The 22,990-nt window shown below is 30.6% G+C and overlaps 2 protein-coding genes across 2 annotated transcripts in view; one reads left to right on the top strand and one right to left on the bottom strand.

Moving 5' to 3' along the window:
* Nucleotides 3,514-3,972, bottom strand: LOC105155904 (protein RADIALIS-like 4; the record flags this gene model as incomplete). Its single annotated transcript, XM_011071891.2, has 1 exon — nt 3,514-3,972. A coding segment is annotated over one exon (396 nt), but the record flags the coding sequence as incomplete, so codon positions are not given.
* The window catches only part of LOC105157636 (long-chain-alcohol oxidase FAO4A), a 7,091-nt gene continuing 2,916 nt past the window's right edge, over nt 18,816-22,990 (top strand). The window contains exons 1-2 of the mRNA XM_011074096.2: nt 18,816-19,116; nt 19,988-20,257. Coding sequence (XP_011072398.1) covers nt 18,940-19,116; nt 19,988-20,257 — 447 coding nt within the window. The 5' untranslated portion in view covers nt 18,816-18,939. The remainder of the gene's footprint in view (nt 19,117-19,987; nt 20,258-22,990) is intronic.

Raw genomic sequence — 22,990 nt, 5'->3', positions numbered from 1 at the left:
GCTTTAGAGTTTAGAAAATGGTTAAGCTTAAAAGTAAGAAGAATTTTATCAATTATGAATTCGATCGGGAACAAAAGTCAACTGAACCAATGAGATAATTTTATCTAAGAAGACTTTAAGGCGATTAGCAATGGTTTTCGATGTAATCTTATACACTATATTGCATAAACTAATAGGCCCAGACCCAGAGAGGTTTTTTGGGCTTACACTTAGGGATTATCACTAAATGGATGAAATCCATCCCTAAGGTCATAACAAAAGAATTTAAGAGATTAAGAACGCAAGCAACGACATCCCAACTAACAATGTGCCAAATTCTTTTAAAGAAAATAGCAGATATACTGTCAGGTTCGGAGATTTAACTAAAGCCATTTGGAACAAAGCTTTGGAGACTTCTTCTGCCTTCCATGGTTGCAATAGTTCCTCAACTATACCAGTACCCACTACCCGTTACAAACAATTAGTCCCCTTGGCTATGTCGTCACTTTTGATTCGACAAGAAGCATACATTTTCTAAAGATGAGAGGTTATACACAGACGAATATCTTCCTCGGAATCCACCTACTCACCGTCCTCATTTCGATATTTCTGAATCGGATTAGTTTGCAACTGTCCGGTGGAAAAAAGCTCATATTTCGGTTACCCTCCTTAAGCTATAAGTCCTTGCCACTTTATCTCCATATGGTCTTCTCAGGTGTAGCCAAGTTTTCCACCTCCTTCCACTGATCACCCGCTATATTTTCCAGTGAATCTCCAGTAGGGCTGGTCCATCTCTAACTGAATTGAGATATCAATACGATTATGTGAATAAGTTTGAAGTTGGACACCACTGACTTTTCCTAAAGCACTGCCAAACCACTATTGTTACCAACAAATGGAACATAGACACCATTCAAGTCGAACTTATGGTTTAAGGACTTAACTAGGCGAGTAGCACACTTAGTTTAGGCCAAGAAAATCAAGGAAGGGTTATTGGCCTGATAAGATCTCTAAGAGTTTGAATGGTCCAGGGGGGCCCTAACCCTTGGCAATTCCATGCAAGCAGACTCATCTCAGCTTGTTGAATAGATAAGTAGACCAGCTTACTCTATTCTTCCTTACAGTCAGAATAGTGCTGGTTGGGGACAGATCAGTATAGCCTTACTGCATGCCTTGGCTCGTTGCCCTTCAAAATACTCGGTTCGGTTAGCTCCCCCCTCTCTCTCGTGCCTTCCAACTAGGAAGTGAACTCAAACCAGAAATTTGATGGGGGATGAAATAGAAGAGTCATAGCCTAACGAAGCATCCAGAAATGGAAGGGCGCGAGGGTTGAACACGGCTAATACAATGAACGCTAAACCATACTGAAGGACCGAAGACTCTGCACTCGGATAAACGGAGTAATTCAAGAAAGAGGAGTATCCTATAGTTATAGTAAATTAATACATCATCTATACAAGAAACAATTGTTTAGCTATATCAAATAGGAATTGTCTTTATATGATTTCCAACGAAATCAGAAAAGAAGTAGATTTGAAAGAATACACCAGAATAATTTAAATGGTGATTGGAGTGACTGGCTGCAGGCTCCGCCAAATTATTGGTTAGATCAGCGAGTGGGACCATTAACTTACTTGCCTTCCACGGCCTTGGGATACCAAGTCATCCTCTGAACACTTATCAATTAGATGTCTCTTATGGGAAGAGTCCGTTTAAGTTGTGGTCGTGTGGTCTTGACTACGAGATTTGGTTAAAGGCATGAAGGAGGGACATAGCAAGCCTAAAATGTGTGCTGTGGGGATACTAAAGAAAGATTGAGGACATTGGGAGGGAGGGACGTAGCAGATAGGGGGAAGGGGAAGGCTGCCCAGATTTTAACAACTTTTTGGCAAGGTAGTGATAGTAGTATCAGGGAGGCTGGTCAGGGGTAAAGTAGTTGGAGAAATAGGGGAAAAAAGAGCCTTCATTTTAATAAGAGGGAGATTGAGGATATGAATGTGGCTAGTTCATTGAAGGAGAGAGGAGTACCTCCGGAAGGGGATCGATAGATGAAGAAGAAAGGGTAGGATGTGTAGGAGAAGATGTAGGTGGCACCAGATTAGGAAACTGACCGAAGATACCAGCTCCTCGAACAACAGGGAGTTCGGAGATCTGGATTAAAGGGAGCTATGGGAAACAAAAGTGGGACGTTTATGCTAGTAAGGTGTTCCTTGTTGGAATATTGAAAGACTGTGCCGTGGAAAAACCACTACTTTGAAAGCGAAATTTCGGTACTATTGTGGTGCAGATAGTATAAACCAATCGCTCCCCAAGGTTAACACAGCTATTACTTTCTTACACACGCACTCGTGGAAGAAAGCTTGAAACAACGAACAAAATTAACACTCAGAAGTGAAAGAAGAGGAAAGGCTCTCGATTGTTTTGTGTGTAAATGAAATGAACTCAAGACCTATTTATAGAGACATGACTAAGTAGATAAAATCAATTGGACTTATTCAATCCTTAATTGACTAAGTAGATAAGATCAATTGGACTTATCCAATCCTTAATCCAACGGATATAATAGAATAAAAGAGGATTTGTTGGTTAATAGCTAAAAATGGGGCAAGAGACTTGGTTTTCTTATTAGTCATTCCTAACAATCCCCCACAAATGACTAATATAGAAGAAGAATATGATTTCTGAGTGAAGGAATAAATATACTTAAGCATTAATATCTTTCGATTGAATTAATGTGTAGTGAAGTGAGGCAATCAATTTGGCTAACGAGAGTGATATAAATCTTGAACTTTCGATAGCTCAAATTGAGACCCCCCACAATCACGTATGAATTCCTTAATGTTCGTTGTTCCGCGATAAAGTTCCGAGCGCTATTAAAGGCCGTGCGCTTGTACCTTGGATTCTAATGAGTGCTCTAGAAAAAACTTTAATTTTTTCTTTCATAGAAGGCGGCCCACCTCCACACTTATCTAGATAGCTTCATCAAGTCTTATAGACCACTCAACAACTGAGCTATGAAGCTATCTTCCTGAACAAAGTCAGGGTTATCCATCAAGTCCTTATTAGGACCACCCAAACATAGGGCTATGGATTTATATGGTCATTACCATATTCCATTCTTTGCAAAGTTCTGTTGGCAAAAGTATACGATGACCAACAAGAAAAACCGACAGTGCATCTTAGAAAATTCACATGCACATTAAAACACAAGTAGAGAGGGTGACATAGACAAACTCAGCAGATTCCAACGTGCCAGCATTACTCTCGCTCCGCCTCTCCACTAAAACATTCAAATCATAGGTCATCCATGATTGTTGTTGCCACAGTTTCAAACAGAGTGCATCTCTTGAAAAAAAAAACAACACTCCTTGATCTTCTCAAGCCTTCTCACAGAGTGCATTTCTTAAGCCGGGCAACACTAGTTGGTCTTGATTAATACATTCTGCAATCAAAAAGCCCAAGTCTCCAGAAATAATAGAATGATCATAATTCCCGAAACCTAACAAGAAACGTTACCAAATAGCCTGGCACTCATCACCATTACTTGTTGCAATTAATCACAGTACTGCAGGCATATCTTAAGATAGACAAGAACGATTAACCGTGGTGCAAATGCAGTAGTCCATCAAATCTGTGTTCATCTTCTGTCCATGGCCTGCCCTTTTTCCGTTCAACTTCGGAGTGCCGACTGTGGTTCCCACCGCTTAATGAGATTTGACCCGGCACCCTCGGCCTGGCCTCGTCCCACCCAAGCGGCGCGGACTCATCCGAATAACCTGGCAGCTCAACGCGACCCGAGTCTATCTCGACGATGTCATGCAAGAGAGCCTCGTAATGCAGTCTGACCTCGTCTGGCGATTTACTCGGAAGAAATTCAGCTATTCTCCGCCACCAGTGGTCGATTCCTTCCGGGAATTCCACCAGAGCCTGCTCAAGAATCTTGTCCTCTTGCCGACTCCATACTGCGGCGGCGGAATCCACCGATTGCTGTTGGCATCAATTCCGTACATATTTCATAAAGAAGATTTGGTACAGTGGGTTTTGGATTAATTCTTTCTTTTTCTTCTATGATTTGGGGGGTTTTAACCCAATGGTTTGGACCATCCAAATTGAACATTTCTCATTTAATTGAGAATATGATAGATCATTGGGTTCCCTAAACAAGAGCCACACAAGGATTAGCATATCTATATTGCATTTTCGGATGAAAAAGAAAACCAAATCAGTCGAGAACCAAACGCCTAAACATGATCTCAAACAAAACCACAAAACAATAAAATGTCTTTCAATTCTTTGGCAATCTAATGTTGATGTATTTGATACTATAATTTCGCTTTCAACTTGTTGGAATATTGAAAGACTGTGCCGTGGAAAAACCACTGCCTTGAAAGCGAAATTTCGGTACTACCGTGGTGCAGATAGTATAAACCGATCGCTCCCCAAGGTTAACACAGCTATTACTTTCTTACACACGCACTCGTGGAAGAAAGCTTGAAACAACGAACAAAATTAACACTCAGAAGTGAAAGAAGAGGAAAGGCTCTCGATTGTTTTGTGTGTAAATGAAATGAACTCAAGGCCTATTTATAGAGACATGACTAAGTAGATAAAATCAATTGGACTTATCCAATCCTTAATTGACTAAGTAGATAAGATCAATTGGACTTATCCAATCTTTAATCCAACGGATATAATAGAATAAAAGAGGATTTGTTGGTTAATAGCTAAAAATAGGGCAAGAGACTTGGTCTTCTTATTAGTCATTCCTAACATTCCTCAGTAGAGCGGCACCACTCCGACCAAAAAAAAGCATGGGTGTAGCCACCATAGTCAGCTACCGAAGGGGGGATTTAAGGCCAAGGTGATTGAAATCTGCTTGAAATTGTAGATCAAATTGTCAAGAGAGATGCCCCAAACATCCGCACAAATAACAAAAATTCGATAACTTTTCATATGTGAAGGTAGTTAGATGCTCATCCCCCCAATACTGTAAAGATCTTCAAAGCCCAATATTGTAGATAATTTCTTGACTTGTAATACTTTTGAAGTTGTTGCTTTAATGACAGAAAAGAGTTGTCCATATCCAAATTCAAGTATGATGATATAGTGCCCTGTCTTAGAGGAAAACAAAAATCGGTATCAATGTATTCTTTATGTCTTTTTCTTGTTATATTGTAAGTTATGTATTATGGGATATTTATGTAATTGAGTACTATCATGTCAAGCATGATACTAAATATACAAAACACCTTACACTATGGGACTAAACTTTCAATTAACTCCCTCAAAAGTATAATATTAAATTAATCAAATTAATGTTTGTGCTTCTCCATCTGCTCATGTCTGCCAATTTGTGCATGGCATGCGCACACCATCGCCCCAATGTCGACCAAGTAATTTGCCCGTGCACATAACATATATTATTCCGAACAGTACTCCTACCCCTTCATCCTCTTTCCCAAAATTAATTAGAACAATTGTTCTTATAGTACTGCAGATAAGCTAATATATGTACCATACGGTACACGGAATCGACAAATTTTAAATTGAATATACATAAAATAGTCGAGTTTGTAGTACCATGATGAATCAGTACTTGCCATTGAAATTATGTTCGGTTATAAAATTGTGCACACAAAAATAAAAAGTGAAATCTTTTTTCTGAAGATTTTATTTATTTATTATATATAAATACAGGACGTGTAAAATTTTTTTTATATAATTAGCCGCCACAACCACTTCTAAAGGTTTAAAATGATTGGTTTAGAGAACATTTTCCTCCATTCACGTTAGAGTTCGTTCAAAAAAATATGGGTGTGGAAAATAACGAATAGTCTGTAAGATTACAATAATTTTTCTCTCTAACAACTTAAACTTTTAGTCGTTTAATACACAATACGTATGTTTCATTGAAAAAACAATCATCAATACAAGATTGAGAAAAATGCAAGCAATTGCAAATGAACAAATTATTTCCCCTATAAAAAAGTTAGTGATTTATTCCTCTATATTTTTTAAAATATAATAATATACCATCTTGTATTTTTTAAAATGAAACAATTTACCTCCCTAAACAGGTTGGTAAATTGCTTTATTTTAATTAATATAAGAGAATAAATTACTATTTTTAAATAAAAAAATAATATGCTCATTTGCAATATCATAAAAAAATAAATTGCATTCAACTCATATAAGATTAATCATACATATATATATATAGATAGATAGATAGATACGTTGTTGTAAAGGGAAGATGAAAGAGAGATACGAGTTGTAGATATATATTTGGCGGGATACTAAAGCAAGGCCTATAAATCCTATTGGGGTTTCTCTTTTCTTTTTAAATTTTAATATATTATCGAAAAAAATCCATGGAAAATAGAGTAAGAAAATGAGTTTAAAAGGGCAGATATATATGTGATTAGATCCTTAAGGAATCAGAATGTATTGTACTGTGGGTTTGGGCAGTGTTCCGACAGCACCCTAATAAATAAACCTAAGTTTGATAGGAAGGATTGAGGGGCCACGATTTTCTTAAACCAAAAAGTACGGAATGCTGACACAAATAAAATGCATTCACTCATATTAATCTTAATTTGTATTTCAGAGCAGACGAAAGTACATCAAAGTCAGGAATATGGTCGAACCCCTTTTCACTTATTTATTCATTCATTACTCTCTCTCTCTCTCTCTCTCTCTATATATATATATATATATATATACATACATATATATATAGTATTCAATAGTTGAAATGACCTACCGGGCATCATGTGCTTCAGCCCAGATAACGCCTGTGTACGAGGGAGAGCCCACCACAATTATGTTTGTAACTTTTTGATTCGTTCACTCTTAGTTAAAATCAAGAAACATTTGAATTTGATGGAATAATTTAGATTTTGTTTTAAATAACGTCATATGAAAAAAATTGAAATCTATTAATGTTGGATGAAATATCATACAAATTTTGGTCAGGTGAATGATTCAAATCCTTTGGAATTCTTAAAGCGCCGTTGGAATGTGATATGGGTGAAATATTAGAATGTATTTGAATATAAATTTTTTATTTTTAATATATTATAAAATAATTGAACTTTAGCTATATTATAAATGATCACGGTTTTAAAAAATTATGATAAATTAGTATTATAAATTACGGTAAAAACTTAAATTTTTATCATGATTAATCAATATTTGTCATGGTTTAGGTCATGGCTAATGTTTTGGCTACATTTGCAGAAAAAACATCCAACGGTGGTTGCGTAGCCGTGGTTGACTTATATTTACCATATTTTTCTCTTTTGCCTATATAGTAATTAATCGTAGTAAAAAATCATATTTTTTTTAGTGATAACAAATTCGTTGTATATATTTGGATAATTCTAAATTTAAAAAATTTCAAATCCTCTCATTCTAGTTTCGAACTATGTTTTGATGAATATGGATGAATTTTAAATTCTTTTTAAATTGAGCGATTTAAATTTTTTTTCTCCAAATTCTTACTTCAAATACAAATCTATCAATTAAAACACACCGTTTTTCTATTTATGCTTCTTGTTGATCCTTATTCGTCCTACAGGCGAAATTACATTTCCAATCTTAGAGATCGAGGGTCAACACTAAGTTTGAAGTTTTTATGAAAATTTTAAAATAATTTTAAAATTGGTAAATTCGGCATATATTCCCGGGGTGTTTTACAGAAATTTCAAAAAAATTAAAAAAAAATAAAAAAAAATTGATACATTTAATCTCATATTTAAATATTTATTTAAAAATAAACAACAAAAAAACATATAATATATGTATTCAGTAATTTTGTTAGTAATCAAAGTAGCGAACCCGCGCATTATAGGAGTTTTTCCGCTTAACTTTTGATACAGAGGATGTTAGAGCTTTTTGAGTTGAGGATGAGTTTTTGTACATAAGTTAAGCCAAAAAAAGTTGAACTACATATATGTTTTTCTATACTTTGTATATATATATATATATATATGATAATTATACTTTTCTTCTATAAAGTTTAGTATAATTATATATAAACTCCCTATAGTTTAAAAAATTATATCTGTAACACTCGTAAGACTTGTTTTTATTTAACAAATAAGTTCCTCATTTGATTGAAATTTACCGAATTTATTAGTATTAATTAAAAAATCAGCTCTTTGTAAGGAAAGCTCAGTTCCCCAGAGAAGACCTGTACTTAACATATGTCGAATCCAACCCTGTTGATGGTTAAGTAGGAGATAAAATCTTTAGTAACTCCTGATTGACTTATTACTGATTTATAGTAGGTCAAATAAATCTTTTTATGATATAATTACCCTCATACGTCTTCACGCGTTAATGCATATATGAGGGATATATTTTTACCGTCATAAGGGTAGTTTAGTCCAAAAAAAATTATTTGACTTACAATAAGTCAGTAATAAGTCAATTGACGGTAAATATCAATTTTTGTTTATTTATTTTTTTGTTAATATCAACAAATTTAGTGAATTTTGACTAACATGGGAACTAATTTGTTATATGGAAGCAAACCATAGGGGTGTTAGATATAATTTCTCAAACTACAAAAAATTTACATATATTATACTAAACTTTAAGAGATGTTAGTGTACTTGAAAGTGTACTTATCCGTGTATATATATATATATATATCATTTTCTTGAATTAATGAATTAAACAAGAAGCTTAATTAGTGAAAATATGCTCAAAGTTTAATCTTCCTGACAACTGAACTCCAGTCCTTCTGAACCCACCACCTGCAACAAAAAAGTAAATAAATAAATAAAATGTTGCTTTGTGGTGTCTAATCATAATGTTCTTGGGGAGCCCTTTTATAATATTAAAATGTTCTCAAAATGAGTGGTCATCAAAGCCCCTTTGAATAGGAATGAGTCAACAAAATGTTATCCTTACCATATGCGGAAATATTCGCATGCTCACTTCTTTTATTACATTAATCTTTCCAAAAACATCAATCTTCACTAACCTCCATTCTTGCTCTGTCGGCCCCTTACCACTGCCCTTAAATATCACTATTTCCCATGCCAAACCACTCAGGTTTCAACTGCATTCTTCTGCACATTACATATCTCAAAACCCTATTTCCATTAATTAACCCTCATGGCCTCAGACAAGACTAACTATATTCTTGTCCTTTATATGCTTTTCTTGCTCTTGCAGCTGCATTTTGGGCTTATGTCTGCCTATCAGGCACAGAAGATCCGACCCCCAGCCCCTGTCCGAGCTTCAATCAGGCCGGTAATTAATCCACCACCAGCTGCCATGATCGGTTTTCGGGTGAACCGGTTCAAGAAGATGGAGACGGATGCTTTCCGGCCAACCGCTCCCGGAAACAGCCCTGGTATGGGTCATAATGATCCCCCGGGACATGCCAATCATAAGCACTAACGGCCGCTTGCTGATCAATTAATGCGTGCAAAAACATAGGAAAAATACGTTGGCGTTGCCGCTGTTGGTGAGAGTTAAATTTGTAGAAGAGAGTGTTGTGCATGCATGCAATGCAAAAGTCGTACTACTACTGGGTTTTGTTCCTTTTTTCTGAAATTTGATTTGTTTATCATTGTTTTCTGCTAAGCTCATTAATCTTGGTCGAAGCTAATGATGCTGGAAATTTGCTGGATTTTAATATGCTAAGTTTTCGAGGACCACTTCTCCACTCCCAGAAGATTTTTCTCGGGGCTTATATATATATATAAACTATCTGCAAATTACGTATTTTTTTCATCAAAGTTTTCAAAATCCTCAATTTTATGAATTTAGGTTGTAGCGACGTACACATGAAAAAACATGATAGATATTGATTGATTAAATTGACAAATGAACTTTCTACGACACCAAAAATACAGAAACCTTGTTATAGAATTTAAGTTGATTGCTCTTCTCTTACCTCGTATCAATCAATCAATCTATCTTGTCGTTTGTTTATATTTTGTCTTGTGGTGTGTTTTCAAGCTAGTCAGTCTTGTCTTGATAACTCCTCATTGATTAGCTGACATCAGTTTCTAGTTTACAAATTTGTTGCAAGATAGGAACTGCAGATCGATGTTTTCGCTCTCTCTCTCTCTCTCTCTCTCTCTCTGTGTCTGAGTGCACTACATTTTTGGAAGTGTGTATGATGAGACAGGAATATGTGCTGATGCAGATAAGATTCTTAGACAATCCAAATCTCTTTCAAAACCAAAATCTGATGCCCAATCAATTACAATCATGACTCTTGAGATTGCCCCATTGTCTTTGCCGCCCCCACAACAACTTTTATTACATTTTTTTCCCCTTTTAATCATCGTTTTTGTGTCTCTCAACTTAAAACCCCAATGCTAATTAATAAGAATGAAGCTTATATATCCGTGAAGAGAATTATGATTTTTTTTTATTATAATTATGGGTAAATTACAATTCCATCTTCTACATAATTAGAAATATTTTTTCGTTATTTGAAAAATTACAAATATTTCCTAATTTTAATGACCGTGTGACAATTAGCTCAATCATCCATTTTTATAGTGAATTGACCAAAATATACTTGTGGGTTAAAAATTATAATTTTATTTATCTTTTTTGGACTAAGTGGATAATATTTTTATTATTTTTAAAAAAATTTCATCTATCCCATTCGTTTTTTATTATAAGTTTTTAATTTTTTTAAAAAAAATACAGTAAGGGCAAGTTTAACAATATCGTACATTTATCTAAAGATTACGTTATTTCATCAAATATCAAAGGAGTATTTGTAATTTTTCAAACAATGAGAGAGTATTCGTAATTATACCATACCTCATGGGAGGTTGTTATAATTTTACACTATAAGTAATTATTATAGTTAAGGTAAAAACTAATGATCGATACTAATTAACTATATATGGCTCCACAACGATTATTTGTCAATATTTATGCAAGCGAGATAAAAACATTTGCTATAGTTAAAAGTTGTGGTAAATATTTTAACAATAGGTGTAAAATCATAGCGAATGTTGATTAACTATAGTCAAAATTTAAATTTTTTGTATTAATTTTGTCTTACCATGCAGGGTAGATAGTATTAATAATTTTTAAGTCACATTGATTTATAGTGTAAAATTGTAAAATTTATATTTTATCATTATAAGCTACTAAAATCTGGCTTGAATGAAAATAAAATGATTTCTAAAAATTGTCTCCTAAAAAAAATTAATTATTTCTGACACTGTAAATAATTATTTATTATGATCAAACAAAAATGATACAAAAATTTAAATTTTAACCATGTCTAATCAATATTCGTTGTTGATTTTACCTATAATCAAAGTATTTATTTTTAATTAATCTTGCTTGTACAAATAAGGGATGTTCTGAATTGCGCAAGCATCCGCTGTAATATTTATTTTGAACTATAATAATTAATGATAACAAAAATTATATTTATTTTAGTATTTAAAAAATTTGTATTATTCAATTTTCAAAGAGGATCTGGATCTAACCCAAACTCGATACCCCGTTAGCTTGAGATCCACCTCCACGCCCCACCCCGAACCCGGGGATGAAACTCTTAGACCCGCATGCCCATTTCTTTTATTCAGAAGTGGGTCGTTTCCAATGAATTTTGATGTAGGTAAGCGTCTCATATTGATTGTAAATGAGGAGTTTGAGCGGCTTATAAAGCCCAAAAATCTCCTCGCCCAATCTAGATGCTTTTTAATAACAAAATCGTGATTCTAATATAAAGTCAGAACGAGTGATAATACCTCGAGCAAATTGAGTCGCAAGCCACATAAAATTTATTTGATGGTTAACTTTGACAATGTTCTTATTGGCCAGCTCATTTCTTTCGGTCCCTGAGTTTACATTTAATTTCAATTGAGTCCCCAATGTTTCAATTTTTGTGACACTACGACACCCTCATATCAACATCACTCCACTTTAAGGAGCCGAAATTCATCAAAGTCGTGCAGTATGATTTGTTTATACAAAATAAGAAAGGGATTATTAAAAAATTAATTAAACTAAATAAATAAGATTATCAAGTGATTCATGATAACCACATTGCAATCATGATTTTGATGAATAATACCAAGATTTTAAAGTTGACAATAGGATTCATGAAAAATGAAAAATATCGCAGAATTCGTAATAATTAAATTAGGAAAAATTCATCCCAACTGGGTTGCATGATAGACAAAAAATTAATAAATAATGCTTAATGGAGAAAAAATAATTTCAATGAAGCCTTGTGGGTTTGGACGTCGCCAATGGTTTTATGACATTAATTATATATATTTAGTGATATAAAATTTTATTGTATTAATAATAATGAGTTTCAGGAATTTTGCTAGTGACTATTATTTTATACAAACATTATTATAAAAAATTAATAACAAAAAATTATATTAATATTGTCGCTAAAAATAATTTGTGATACATAAATATTGGTGAATATAAATAATTATTGTCATAGTATTGGGTGTTATCATTATAGATGTGTGGAGAAAGAATACTTTTTGTCCCGCCCCGTGCGTAATATAGGATTTTTTTTTTATTTTTTGATCCCATTAGTTACGGAATTCTCATTTTTTGTCCTGTAATTTTTTAAAAAATAACACTTTTGGTTCCATAGCACAAATATGTTAGATATTTTAACGATAAATACCACGTGCTTAGCATGTGGTCTTTAGGAGCTTTAGGTCCCATTGGTTATGTAATTCTCCTTTTTTATCCCATAACTTCAAAAATTCAAAAAATGGCACTTTTGATCCTATAATTTTATAAAAATAGCAGTTTTTGTCCCATGCACTTAACGTCCACATGGCATTTTTTGTTAAATATCTAACGAAAATGTGTCATCTATCAAAAGTGCTATATTTTATAAGTTTTAGGACAAAAAATGAAAATTTCATGATCAATGGTACCAAAAGTAAAAAGGACCTAAATTACGGGATGAAAAATGCTATTTTTCCTATATTTGTAGTGGTGATAATTTTATGCATAATTTTCCCTCAAATTTTATGGTGAGAGAGTCAAAATCATCATCACTTAATATGTATTTTTAGTGATAGCTTTAAAATTATTGATTTGTTATTTTATCACTAATATCATATTTTGTTGCAGTGACAATAAAAGGAGAGCCGCTTCATTCCCACGGAAATTGGGTGCTACGAGAAATCACATTGACAAGGAAATTGAAACTTAGTCTCATGGTTAAGATTAAGGTCACATGAACAAATCCGAGTCCTATCAAACATGCGAGTATTTATCTTATTTTATGTGAGCATTTTATCAAACTTTGTGTAAATTTATTGTGAGGGGAAAATATCATTTTAGTCATGTAGGGGTGGCATTTTTTGTCCTGCGTGAATTGATTTACGCAATTTGATACTATAACTTTAAAATCTTGATAATTTTAGTCATATTTTTCACCTAATTTAGTTGAAAAGTTGTATGTAACTTGCACATGACCTATTTAAATTACAATCTTAGTCCTATAATTTATGGGGGTAGCATTTCTAGTCCTACACGAATTGATTATAAAACTAAAATTATAATTTAATTAGATCATGCGCAATTCATGTGTATTTTCTAAATAAATTGGCCGGAAAAGAACTAAAATTGGTAAAATTAGTTACAAGAATGAATTGCAAAAGTTAATTCGTATAGGTCCAAAAATGTCACCTCGATCCTATGTTACGGGACTAAATTTACAATTCTCTCTTTGTAATTTGCTTCATTATATTGATGTACTGATTCAATCGGTTAATGCCTTGCTCAATTTATAATTGATATATTGATTTAATTACTGCTTCAAAAGGGGAAAGTAAACTAAACATAAATTTCGAAGATTTTGGTTTAGGTGAGAAGTGAGAGTATAAAAAAAGTGGAAGTAAAAATGAATGTAATAAGTGATAATTTGGTCTTTGGTTAGGAAGAAGAGATTGAGTGAAGTAAAACTCGATATATATGAAACCTCTCCTGAGTTCAATGTTTCCGTCCAAAATTGGGAGAAAAAGTGAAAGTATAACGCCAAAAAGATAAGAAGTAAAGTTTTTATTTTTATTTACTTAGTTACCCATATATATATATATATATATATATAATTTTCTTCCAAAGTTGTTTTCCATACCAAGAAATGCACTAATGTTTAAACTCGAATTCGTTAGTTGAAAACATTATTAGTAATTTTTATTTTATTTAAATTAAATAGTTTAAAATAAATGAACAATATGCATTTTGATTAATATTTTTATTAATAAAAAGTATTCTTTTTATAAATAGTTTTATTAATAAGGTTTTTAAATTTTAAATATACTAATTCTAATACAAAAAATGAAGAGAAGAGTTATTCAGTAAAATTACAAAGATTTTTTTTTTTTCTTTTCAATCTGTTTTTCTCGTACCAAACAAAGAGAAGTATTTGATATTTACTTTCCATTCAATCATACCAAACAACTTGAAGGAAAATTATTATTCTTTTCCTCCCCCTCCCCCTTTCACTTCCCGTCCTCCTTCATTTTGTTTTTTCTCTCATTTGAGCCAAACCAACCTTTAATTAAAATCCCAAAGACTGTCATATTGGTTTCTTTTATAATTATAAAGATAAAATTAATTATAATTTGGCAGACCAACCTAACCTAGTTATGTTGTAACAATTGATCTATCCAGATCTGGTTGTGAGGTACAAACAATTATGCTTAATTAATAATGGTGCATGATATGCCAAACCACCTATATATAATTAATTAATTAACTAAAACGATATACATACTATACCCCCTATACTGATATTAATTTAGCTTATATTTTATGTGTAATAATAACATTCTTTCTATGTTTTATTAGTTCTAATTTTATCAACGTGTCGGATATTATTATACTTTTAATAGTAATTATTTTTTATTTTAATAATAGTTATTAATATAATTATTTAATATTAAATTATTAATATATAATTATCAATTTATTAAAAAAAATACAGTGGATAATTATTTGGCAAGCAGCCTAGGTTTTGTATAAGTATTACTACTTGTCGTGTGCCATCCTTTCGCTGCTCAATTTTTTTTTTTTAGTAAATTAATTATAATTACGTTATAAGTTTTAATAATTATTAATTATAACAATCAACATACCAGTACTCTAACATCAAGTATTCATAATTAATCAATAATTACTATGAAAGTAAATCAATAATTACTATTAAAATAGAATTAATATCAGTACATTGGTGGTCTTCGAGTATATGATGACCACATTATAGAAAAATTAATTTTTTGCTATATTATAAATGACCACAACTTAAATATAATAATAAATTAATAATATTAATCACGGCCAAATAAAATCAATGTCAAAATTTAAATTTCACCGTGATTAAACAATATTTCCCATAATTTTAATTAGTTATGGCTAATGTTGTGTAAAAACAGTCGGGCGTGCAATTTAATATTATAATTACACAAGAATATAATATAAATTAATTTGACGTTGTCTGTGAAAAATTATTAAACTTTCTTTTGAGTTAAAAAATATGATTGGAAAAAATCCCAACAAAAATAATTTGATATATACAGATTTTGCGAAGATTCAAGCATCTTACATAAAATAAATGTCGGGAAACTTGAGGAAATGGCTTTGCGCAGCCGCACTCGTTTTGCATGCATTTAGCATTTAACATGGGACCAAAAGTGCTACATTTTGAGCGCTATCGAGCCAAAAATGATAATCCTGTAATATATGCGATCAAAAGTGTAAAGGCTTTAAAGGACAGGTGTTAAGCACGTGGTATTTTTGTTAAAATATGTAATGAAAACATGTCATGGGACCACAAGTACTACATTTCTAGAAATTACGGGACCAAAAGTGATAATTCCATAATCAATAGAACCAAAAGTGTAAAGACCTAAGTTAAAGTGAATAAATCATAAGTATAATATATTTACGGTGGTTTTCTACTCAACGTACACAAAATCTGCCCTAAACTCGACTAGGCAGCTGGACCTATTATTAGATATTCTGGAATAAGAAAAAAAAACTTTTTAAATAGACAAAAATATTTTTTCACCCCATAACTTTAACTTATTTCTCTTTTGGTCCTATCGGATAGCACGTCGGTGTATTTAGGGGATATTTGCAAAAATTTAAGTTAAGTGCTTTTTAGTTGTAACTTAAATGAAGGTAAATGAGGTATTTGAAAATACAACTTACCCCAAACCTGCCTCTTGTCATTCCTATGTAAGAAGAAACCTAACTCGTTAGTATATGTGCCTTATTTAGATTATGACGTATCCCTAGAACTGTCGAGGCAGAAATCAATTAAAAAACTTTATTGTACTATTATGTTTCTTTTTTATTAATGAAAATTACGTTTACCCAAAAAAAAACCTAACTCGTTGCGGTCATTAATTCTCATTCTCATTCTCATTCAGAAATCGTACTACTTTTGTTTCATTTTTTTGGACCAAACATGATACATGTGATATGTCTTGTTGTTATTCCTTTATATGGGAGAAATTCGTTTTTAACCCCACAATTTATATTAATTTTTTTATTTTTAATTAATGCATAGTATAAAGTTTTTAGCATATGATTTTTATATTAATATATTATTAAATATTAAAAAAGTGAAGTTGGAGAAATTAGCATTCAAGAGTTAGAAAAATTTTATAACATATGTAAATTTATAAAATATTTTGAAATTCATTCAGATAAATATATATATCAATCACTGTCTTTCACAATTTGAGTGATAGTTACCTGAAAGTAGGCGTAGTAGATGATCCTTATACAACCACGTCTTCTAAAAATTTTGGTATAATTATATATATTTTCGTTATGGCTAATTTTTTTTACCCCCTGTGTTTTTCTATATTAGCTAAAAAAATCCTATGATTTGAAAAATCGGCAAAAATAAAAGAGAAACCCTCGTGTTCTGTAAACCCCAGCAAGACCCCCTTGCCGATGGAGCGTGCATTGCACGCCAAGTGGTGCGGTTGGGGGTTATTTTTCCTTGCATGATTTTTTATTGCGTTTATGACTAAAATGCCCCATTATGACTATAAAATAGTTTTTGGGCATTTTTTACTTGTTTTAGCTAGTTTTGAGTAATTTTTTTATTTTCTTCTCTCTAAAAAATCAATAAGTTTCTTTTAAATATATTTATTTAAAAATACGAAATCGAGGGATACGGCCTCTTTCTTTTTTTCTGGGAAACGGCAACGTTGCCAAATCGAGGGATAGTGGGGGCAGGGGGGGGAGATGAGGGTAGGCGGGGGGGGGTGTAGGGTTTTCCTTTTAAAAAAAATTATAAAATATTTCTAAAATTTAATAAATCTAAACCTCTAATTTTTTTTATAAATTTAACATCTAATGGTTAGGGATTAATTGGTTAGATCCGACGATCACTAAAAAAAGAATAATATATAATATATAAGGACATAATGGTCATTTTATCAAATTAACGTTGTTAGTCATATTTAACGGAGAGGGGTGATTGAGCTAAATTTACAAAACATAGGGGGTGTTTATTTTATTTTTAAATCAGGGGGGTTTGCTAACTTTTAAAATATAGGGGATTTTTATGCAATTTAGCTTTTTGTTATTTATAAAATCACAAATGTCTCTTTTAATTTTGATGTATGTTTAACAGTGACCCTATTTTTTATACTCCATTCATTTTTTATTTTTTATTTTATGATTAACTGACTAAAACACCCTTTAAATTGTTAATTTTATTCTCTCGTGTTTGCTAGAATTTTTTAAAATATTTTTATGAACTAATTCGTCTTATGGATTATTTACTTTACCATTCTCAATTTTTTTTATATTTTTTAAGTAGTTTTTAAATTAAAAAAATCGACAATGGTAAAATAGTAATTTCTACCTCACAACCGCCTAGGGGCTATATAATTATTTCTACTTGAGGGGGTTATTTGTATTTTTTTAAAAAAATAAAATAGTATTCATAATTATACAAAAAATGCAACTGTAATCATTAGTAAAACAATTACTATTGGCTATAACATTCATAGTTATGACTAAAAACAGTGGTAAATAATTATTTTATTAACCACGATTAAATAAAATCAATTGAAAAAACTAGTTCTTCCATCGTGAAAGAATTATTTGCTATAGCTAAGAGTTATGGTAAAAACAAAAATTATGACAAATATTTTATCCATTCACGTAAAAATCAGGGACAACAACTATTATATAGTTGTAGTCGATAACTATTTATTATTAATTATAGTAATTAGCCATAATTAAATATTATATTAGTTCCGGTGAATTTACCCAATATATATCTAATTGAGGATTATAAATGCCACCAAACTAGTAGATATGTAGGAATATTAATGTCAACTTGGTGGTCCATACGATGAGATTTACATGTATTTTTGTTTAAATTTAAAGATATAATTAAATTAAATTATAATGTAAAATTAAAACAACATATATTATACGCATGAATGCGATATCACGGGGGAATTATATATAAATTCAATATACTTGTAGTGTGATTGGTGTATAGTTAAAAAAATGATCAAGTATATAATAAGTATACCATATTTGCTTGATAATTAATATAATTTAATAAAAAAATCTAATTTGGGTAAAAAAAGATACATATGTGAGTGTGATATATTATGGGGGTTGGCGGGAGGTGTAAAATTGGAAGTGAGTGTGTGTGCATGGGATAGGACAGTATGAGTGGTACAGAGGAGAGCAAGAGACAGTGTGATGTTATAACTCAGTAAATAAAACTATTACAACCAACGGGAGAAAAAAGCCTATTGTCGTTTCCTGCAGTAATATTGATGACTGCTATTAATTCCACCCAGATGCTCTCTCTCTCTCTAAATTGATGTAATGGTGCATTACACCTATATATTTGAGCATTTTCCTTTGAGGGCTCTCTCAAGAATCTCTCTCTGTCTCTTCTTGGTGGGAGTTCATATAAACAGTAGTTAGAAGATGGGGAAGAGCAGGTGGAGGTTTTCATGCGGACAAATGGAAGCGCTGAGTGCATTATGCGACACCTTCCTGCCCGCCATAGATGTTGATAATTATGATGTCGGCCCGCAGCTTCACTCATCCCTCCACCGTCAATTCTATCAGACATCAGCTTCCATGGCAGGAATTCCGCACCATGTAATAAATAATTCTTTATTACTCTTACTATCTATGTATGTATATCTTCATCATCATCTCTTCTTTCATTTCTTCTCTTTATATATATGCGATTAATTATCCATATAATAAGGTGAATAACAATTTACCTTTCTGTGATATTAAAAATGAGCTGATTATCCCTTATGAAAAAATTATAACAATTTACCGCATGTATTTTTAAAAATAAATTAAGCAATTTATCTCCCTATTTGAGCAGGTAAATTGATGTATTTTGAAAAACACAGAAAAGTAAATTGTTATTTATCTTTTTATAGGCGATAATTTACTCATTTGTAGTATCACATGGATTGCTTGTATTTTTCCAGTTAATTATATTATATGTAGTTCATGAAAAGCACTTGTAAATTTATTGATATGTTAATTGTTTTTATTTTTTTTAAAATTGAATATTTATTTTTAACTTCCTCACTCATTATGATCTTTTGTTTTTTCTCATTTAATTTTATCTTATATATATTTTAAGCAATATTTTGACTCTATAGAATGTTGTCACGCTTACTAGTTATAAATAAATGCTCACATTAATACAAAAAAAATTAAATTATTGGAATAATTTCGTGAATCTATAATCTAATTATTGTGATATTATATATATATATTAATTATTACAATAAGTAGTAATTAAGGAGAGTACAAGTTCATTAAATCTTTTCAAATTAATATTATAATTTATAAGCAGAGGAGTTTTGTATAATAATTAGGGTAACCGATAATAATAATATTTTCAGCATGATCTTTAGCCGTAACAAATATTTTAACTAGCTAGTTACATCTGAAAATAAGACAAGGATTGTGTAGGGGTGATTGATTGGCATTAAACGATGCGCAGGTTGGTGAATTCCTAGGAGGAAAAGTAGAACATCCAAAGATGTGTTTGGCAAGATTGGCAATAATGCTGCTGTCCACAAGAATAGGAAGTTTGATACTATGTGGGAGGAAAAGCTTATCTCCTAAATTTCCCTATTTTCAGACATTCTCAAAGGTATCATGCGAGAGAAGAGAAGAAATACTGTTGTCATGGTCCACCAGCTCTTTCCTTCTCCTCAGAATCCTTTTTACTGCCCTCAAAATCTTCACTCTTCTCCTATTTTTCACTCAGGTAAAATTTTCATCCAATTAATTTCAAGATTTCTTTTATTTTAATAAAAGTAGAACGACACATATTATTAAAGTAGAATAACATCCGACTCTAGTCAGGAGATGAACATTTAGGCGGACGTGACCAGAAAAAGAAAAAATATTAATGCGTGTAAATCAATTATTTATTGTGATTCTCTTAATTATGGGTTTAATATTTAATTTTGTGGTGGCTGAGACCTAACCAAATTGAATGCAGCAGCTGCAACTACTAATTTAAATTTAAAGTTGAACAGAATTTTGGGGTGTCTGTTTCCGTACTCAGTATTCTTAGGACACCGATTGAGGCAACATTATTAAGAATGTAGGAAAGTTGTTGGTGGAATTTAGGGAGGGCATGTGATATGATAGTAATAGGTTTGGTGGGCATAATTACACCAAAAATGGATCACATTTCTTAGGTATAACATAAATTTCCTCAAAATTCTTCCTTTTTTTATATGATTAAAAAATTATGTTTTAGATTATAATAATTATATAATTAAAAGATATTACTTTGTTTTTTTCTTCAACTTTTGAAAAATATTTGAGTTTTGATTAGTTGCCAAATTGAACGTGTATTTAGAACTTTTGTTTATTATCAATATATATAAAAAAAAGTTCCACAAATTAATATTATTTTTAAAAAATTATTACAATAAGTATTTTAATTTATTTATTTTTTGTAATCTTCACAAGCTATAATATAAAAATAAAAAATAAGTAAAAAAAGAAGGATACTCTTAATCGTCATTTTACATTTACGGGTAAAATACACTTTGTACCCTTGAACTATTCATCATGTAACAGTTATCCCCCTAAACTAACAAATGTAAAACCCTTATCCCCCACAATATATATATATATACTTCAAAAAAAAAAAATTCTAGTAATTTTACATTTTAAGTTTAATAAAAATTTCGTAATTGAAAAAAAATCTTTTATTTATAATAAAGTAAAACATAATTAGTGAGTTAAATAATTCGAATTTTTTTTTACAGACTCAAAGTTAACTAATACACAAAAAAAAAATTCATGAAAATATTTTATTAATTTGGTGATAAAATTAAGTTATTAATTATTTACTTTTTTAGATTAAAATGGATAGTTAAATATCGGTTTTTTACATATTTTTTTCAAAAAATATAATAAAATATATTTATAAAATTATCTAATTTTTGGTTCAGCATATATATATTTGTCAATTTCTTTTAAGAAACATATATGAGTTGTTGGTTATATTATATTTATTGTGTATCTACTATATATATAAATATAAATTTATACTCCACTTTTATTGTAAATTCTTCACTTATTAAAAAATTAATTAAAAAATAATTTGATGATGATTTAATATGTAAAATAAAAAAAATTAAAAATAATATATTGTTCAAGGCATGTGGGGTATTTTTGTCCAATCAATGGGGTAAGTATAACATTTGTTAGTTAAGGTGGGTAAATATTACATGACGAATAGTTCAGGGGAGTAAAAAGTGTATTTTACCCTAAATTTAATTATATTTTATAGGATAAAATACACTTTGCCCCCCAAAACTATTTTTGATGTAATATTTACCCCCTAAATTAATAAATATAATACTTACCCTCTTAGTTGGACAAAAATACCCCTCGTGCTTTTACAATTATACTATTTTTAATATGATTTTAGTATTTACACATTAAATTTTATCAAATTACTTTCTAATTAAATTTTTTAAATAAATAAAAATTTAAATTAAAAGTGGAGTATAAATTAATATATAGTAAATACACAATAAATATAATATAGTCAACAACACATATATGCTTTTTAAAAGAAAATGACAAATATATACGCTTAATCAAAAGTTCAATATATTTAGAAAAAAATAGAAAATATATATTTGGTCATATTTTTTTTTAAAAATATGTATTCAAAAAATTGATTGGCGATTACTTATTCTTATCTAAAAGAATAAATAGTCAATAGTTTAATTTTATAATCAAATTAATAAAAAAAATTATGAATTTTTTTGTTTAGTTATTATACTCATTCATTACTTAATTTTGAGTTTGTAAAATATAGCAAATTTGAACTATTTAATTCACCTATTATATTTTACTTTATTATAATTAAAAGATATTTTTTTAATTAAAATTTTTTAATTATACTTATAATACAAAATTGTTAAAAATATATACTCTTTGAACTAAGTATACATATATATAAGATCAGAGAAATATTGTTTAAAAAAATTTTAGTAGGTAAGTGTTACATTTGTTAGTTTAAAAGGATAAATTTTACATCAAAAATAGTTCAGGGGGACAAAATGTATTTTAATAACCCCTTTAATCAAATACCATATTATATTATCATATGGTGTATCACACGTATAATATCTCAAACCAAACAATATGTAATAAAAGGTGGGATTAATTATCATTCAATTTCTCATCACAGCCAACCCCATCTCCTAACCCTACCATATGAACCAAACGAGCCCTAATTTGTTTCGTTTTATTTTCATTTTTATTTCCAGTTTTCAATATTTCCAATGGGATTAAAATGCTTTATTAATTTTTATCAGAGAAATAAAAATATGTTTGATTGTACATTTCAAAACCTAACTTCATAGGTATGAGAAATAAGAATGTGTTTGAATTTGATTCGTCATATAAGTATTATGTAGATATTGTGTTTTAAATATATATTATTATTTTTATTTTTTAAACATAT

Source organism: Sesamum indicum, linkage group LG1 (genome assembly GCF_000512975.1).
Source record: "Sesamum indicum cultivar Zhongzhi No. 13 linkage group LG1, S_indicum_v1.0, whole genome shotgun sequence".
NCBI classification, from domain to species: Eukaryota; Viridiplantae; Streptophyta; class Magnoliopsida; order Lamiales; family Pedaliaceae; genus Sesamum; species Sesamum indicum.
The sequence above is the reverse complement of the archived record's forward strand: the minus strand, read 5'-3'. Positions and strand labels throughout refer to the sequence as shown.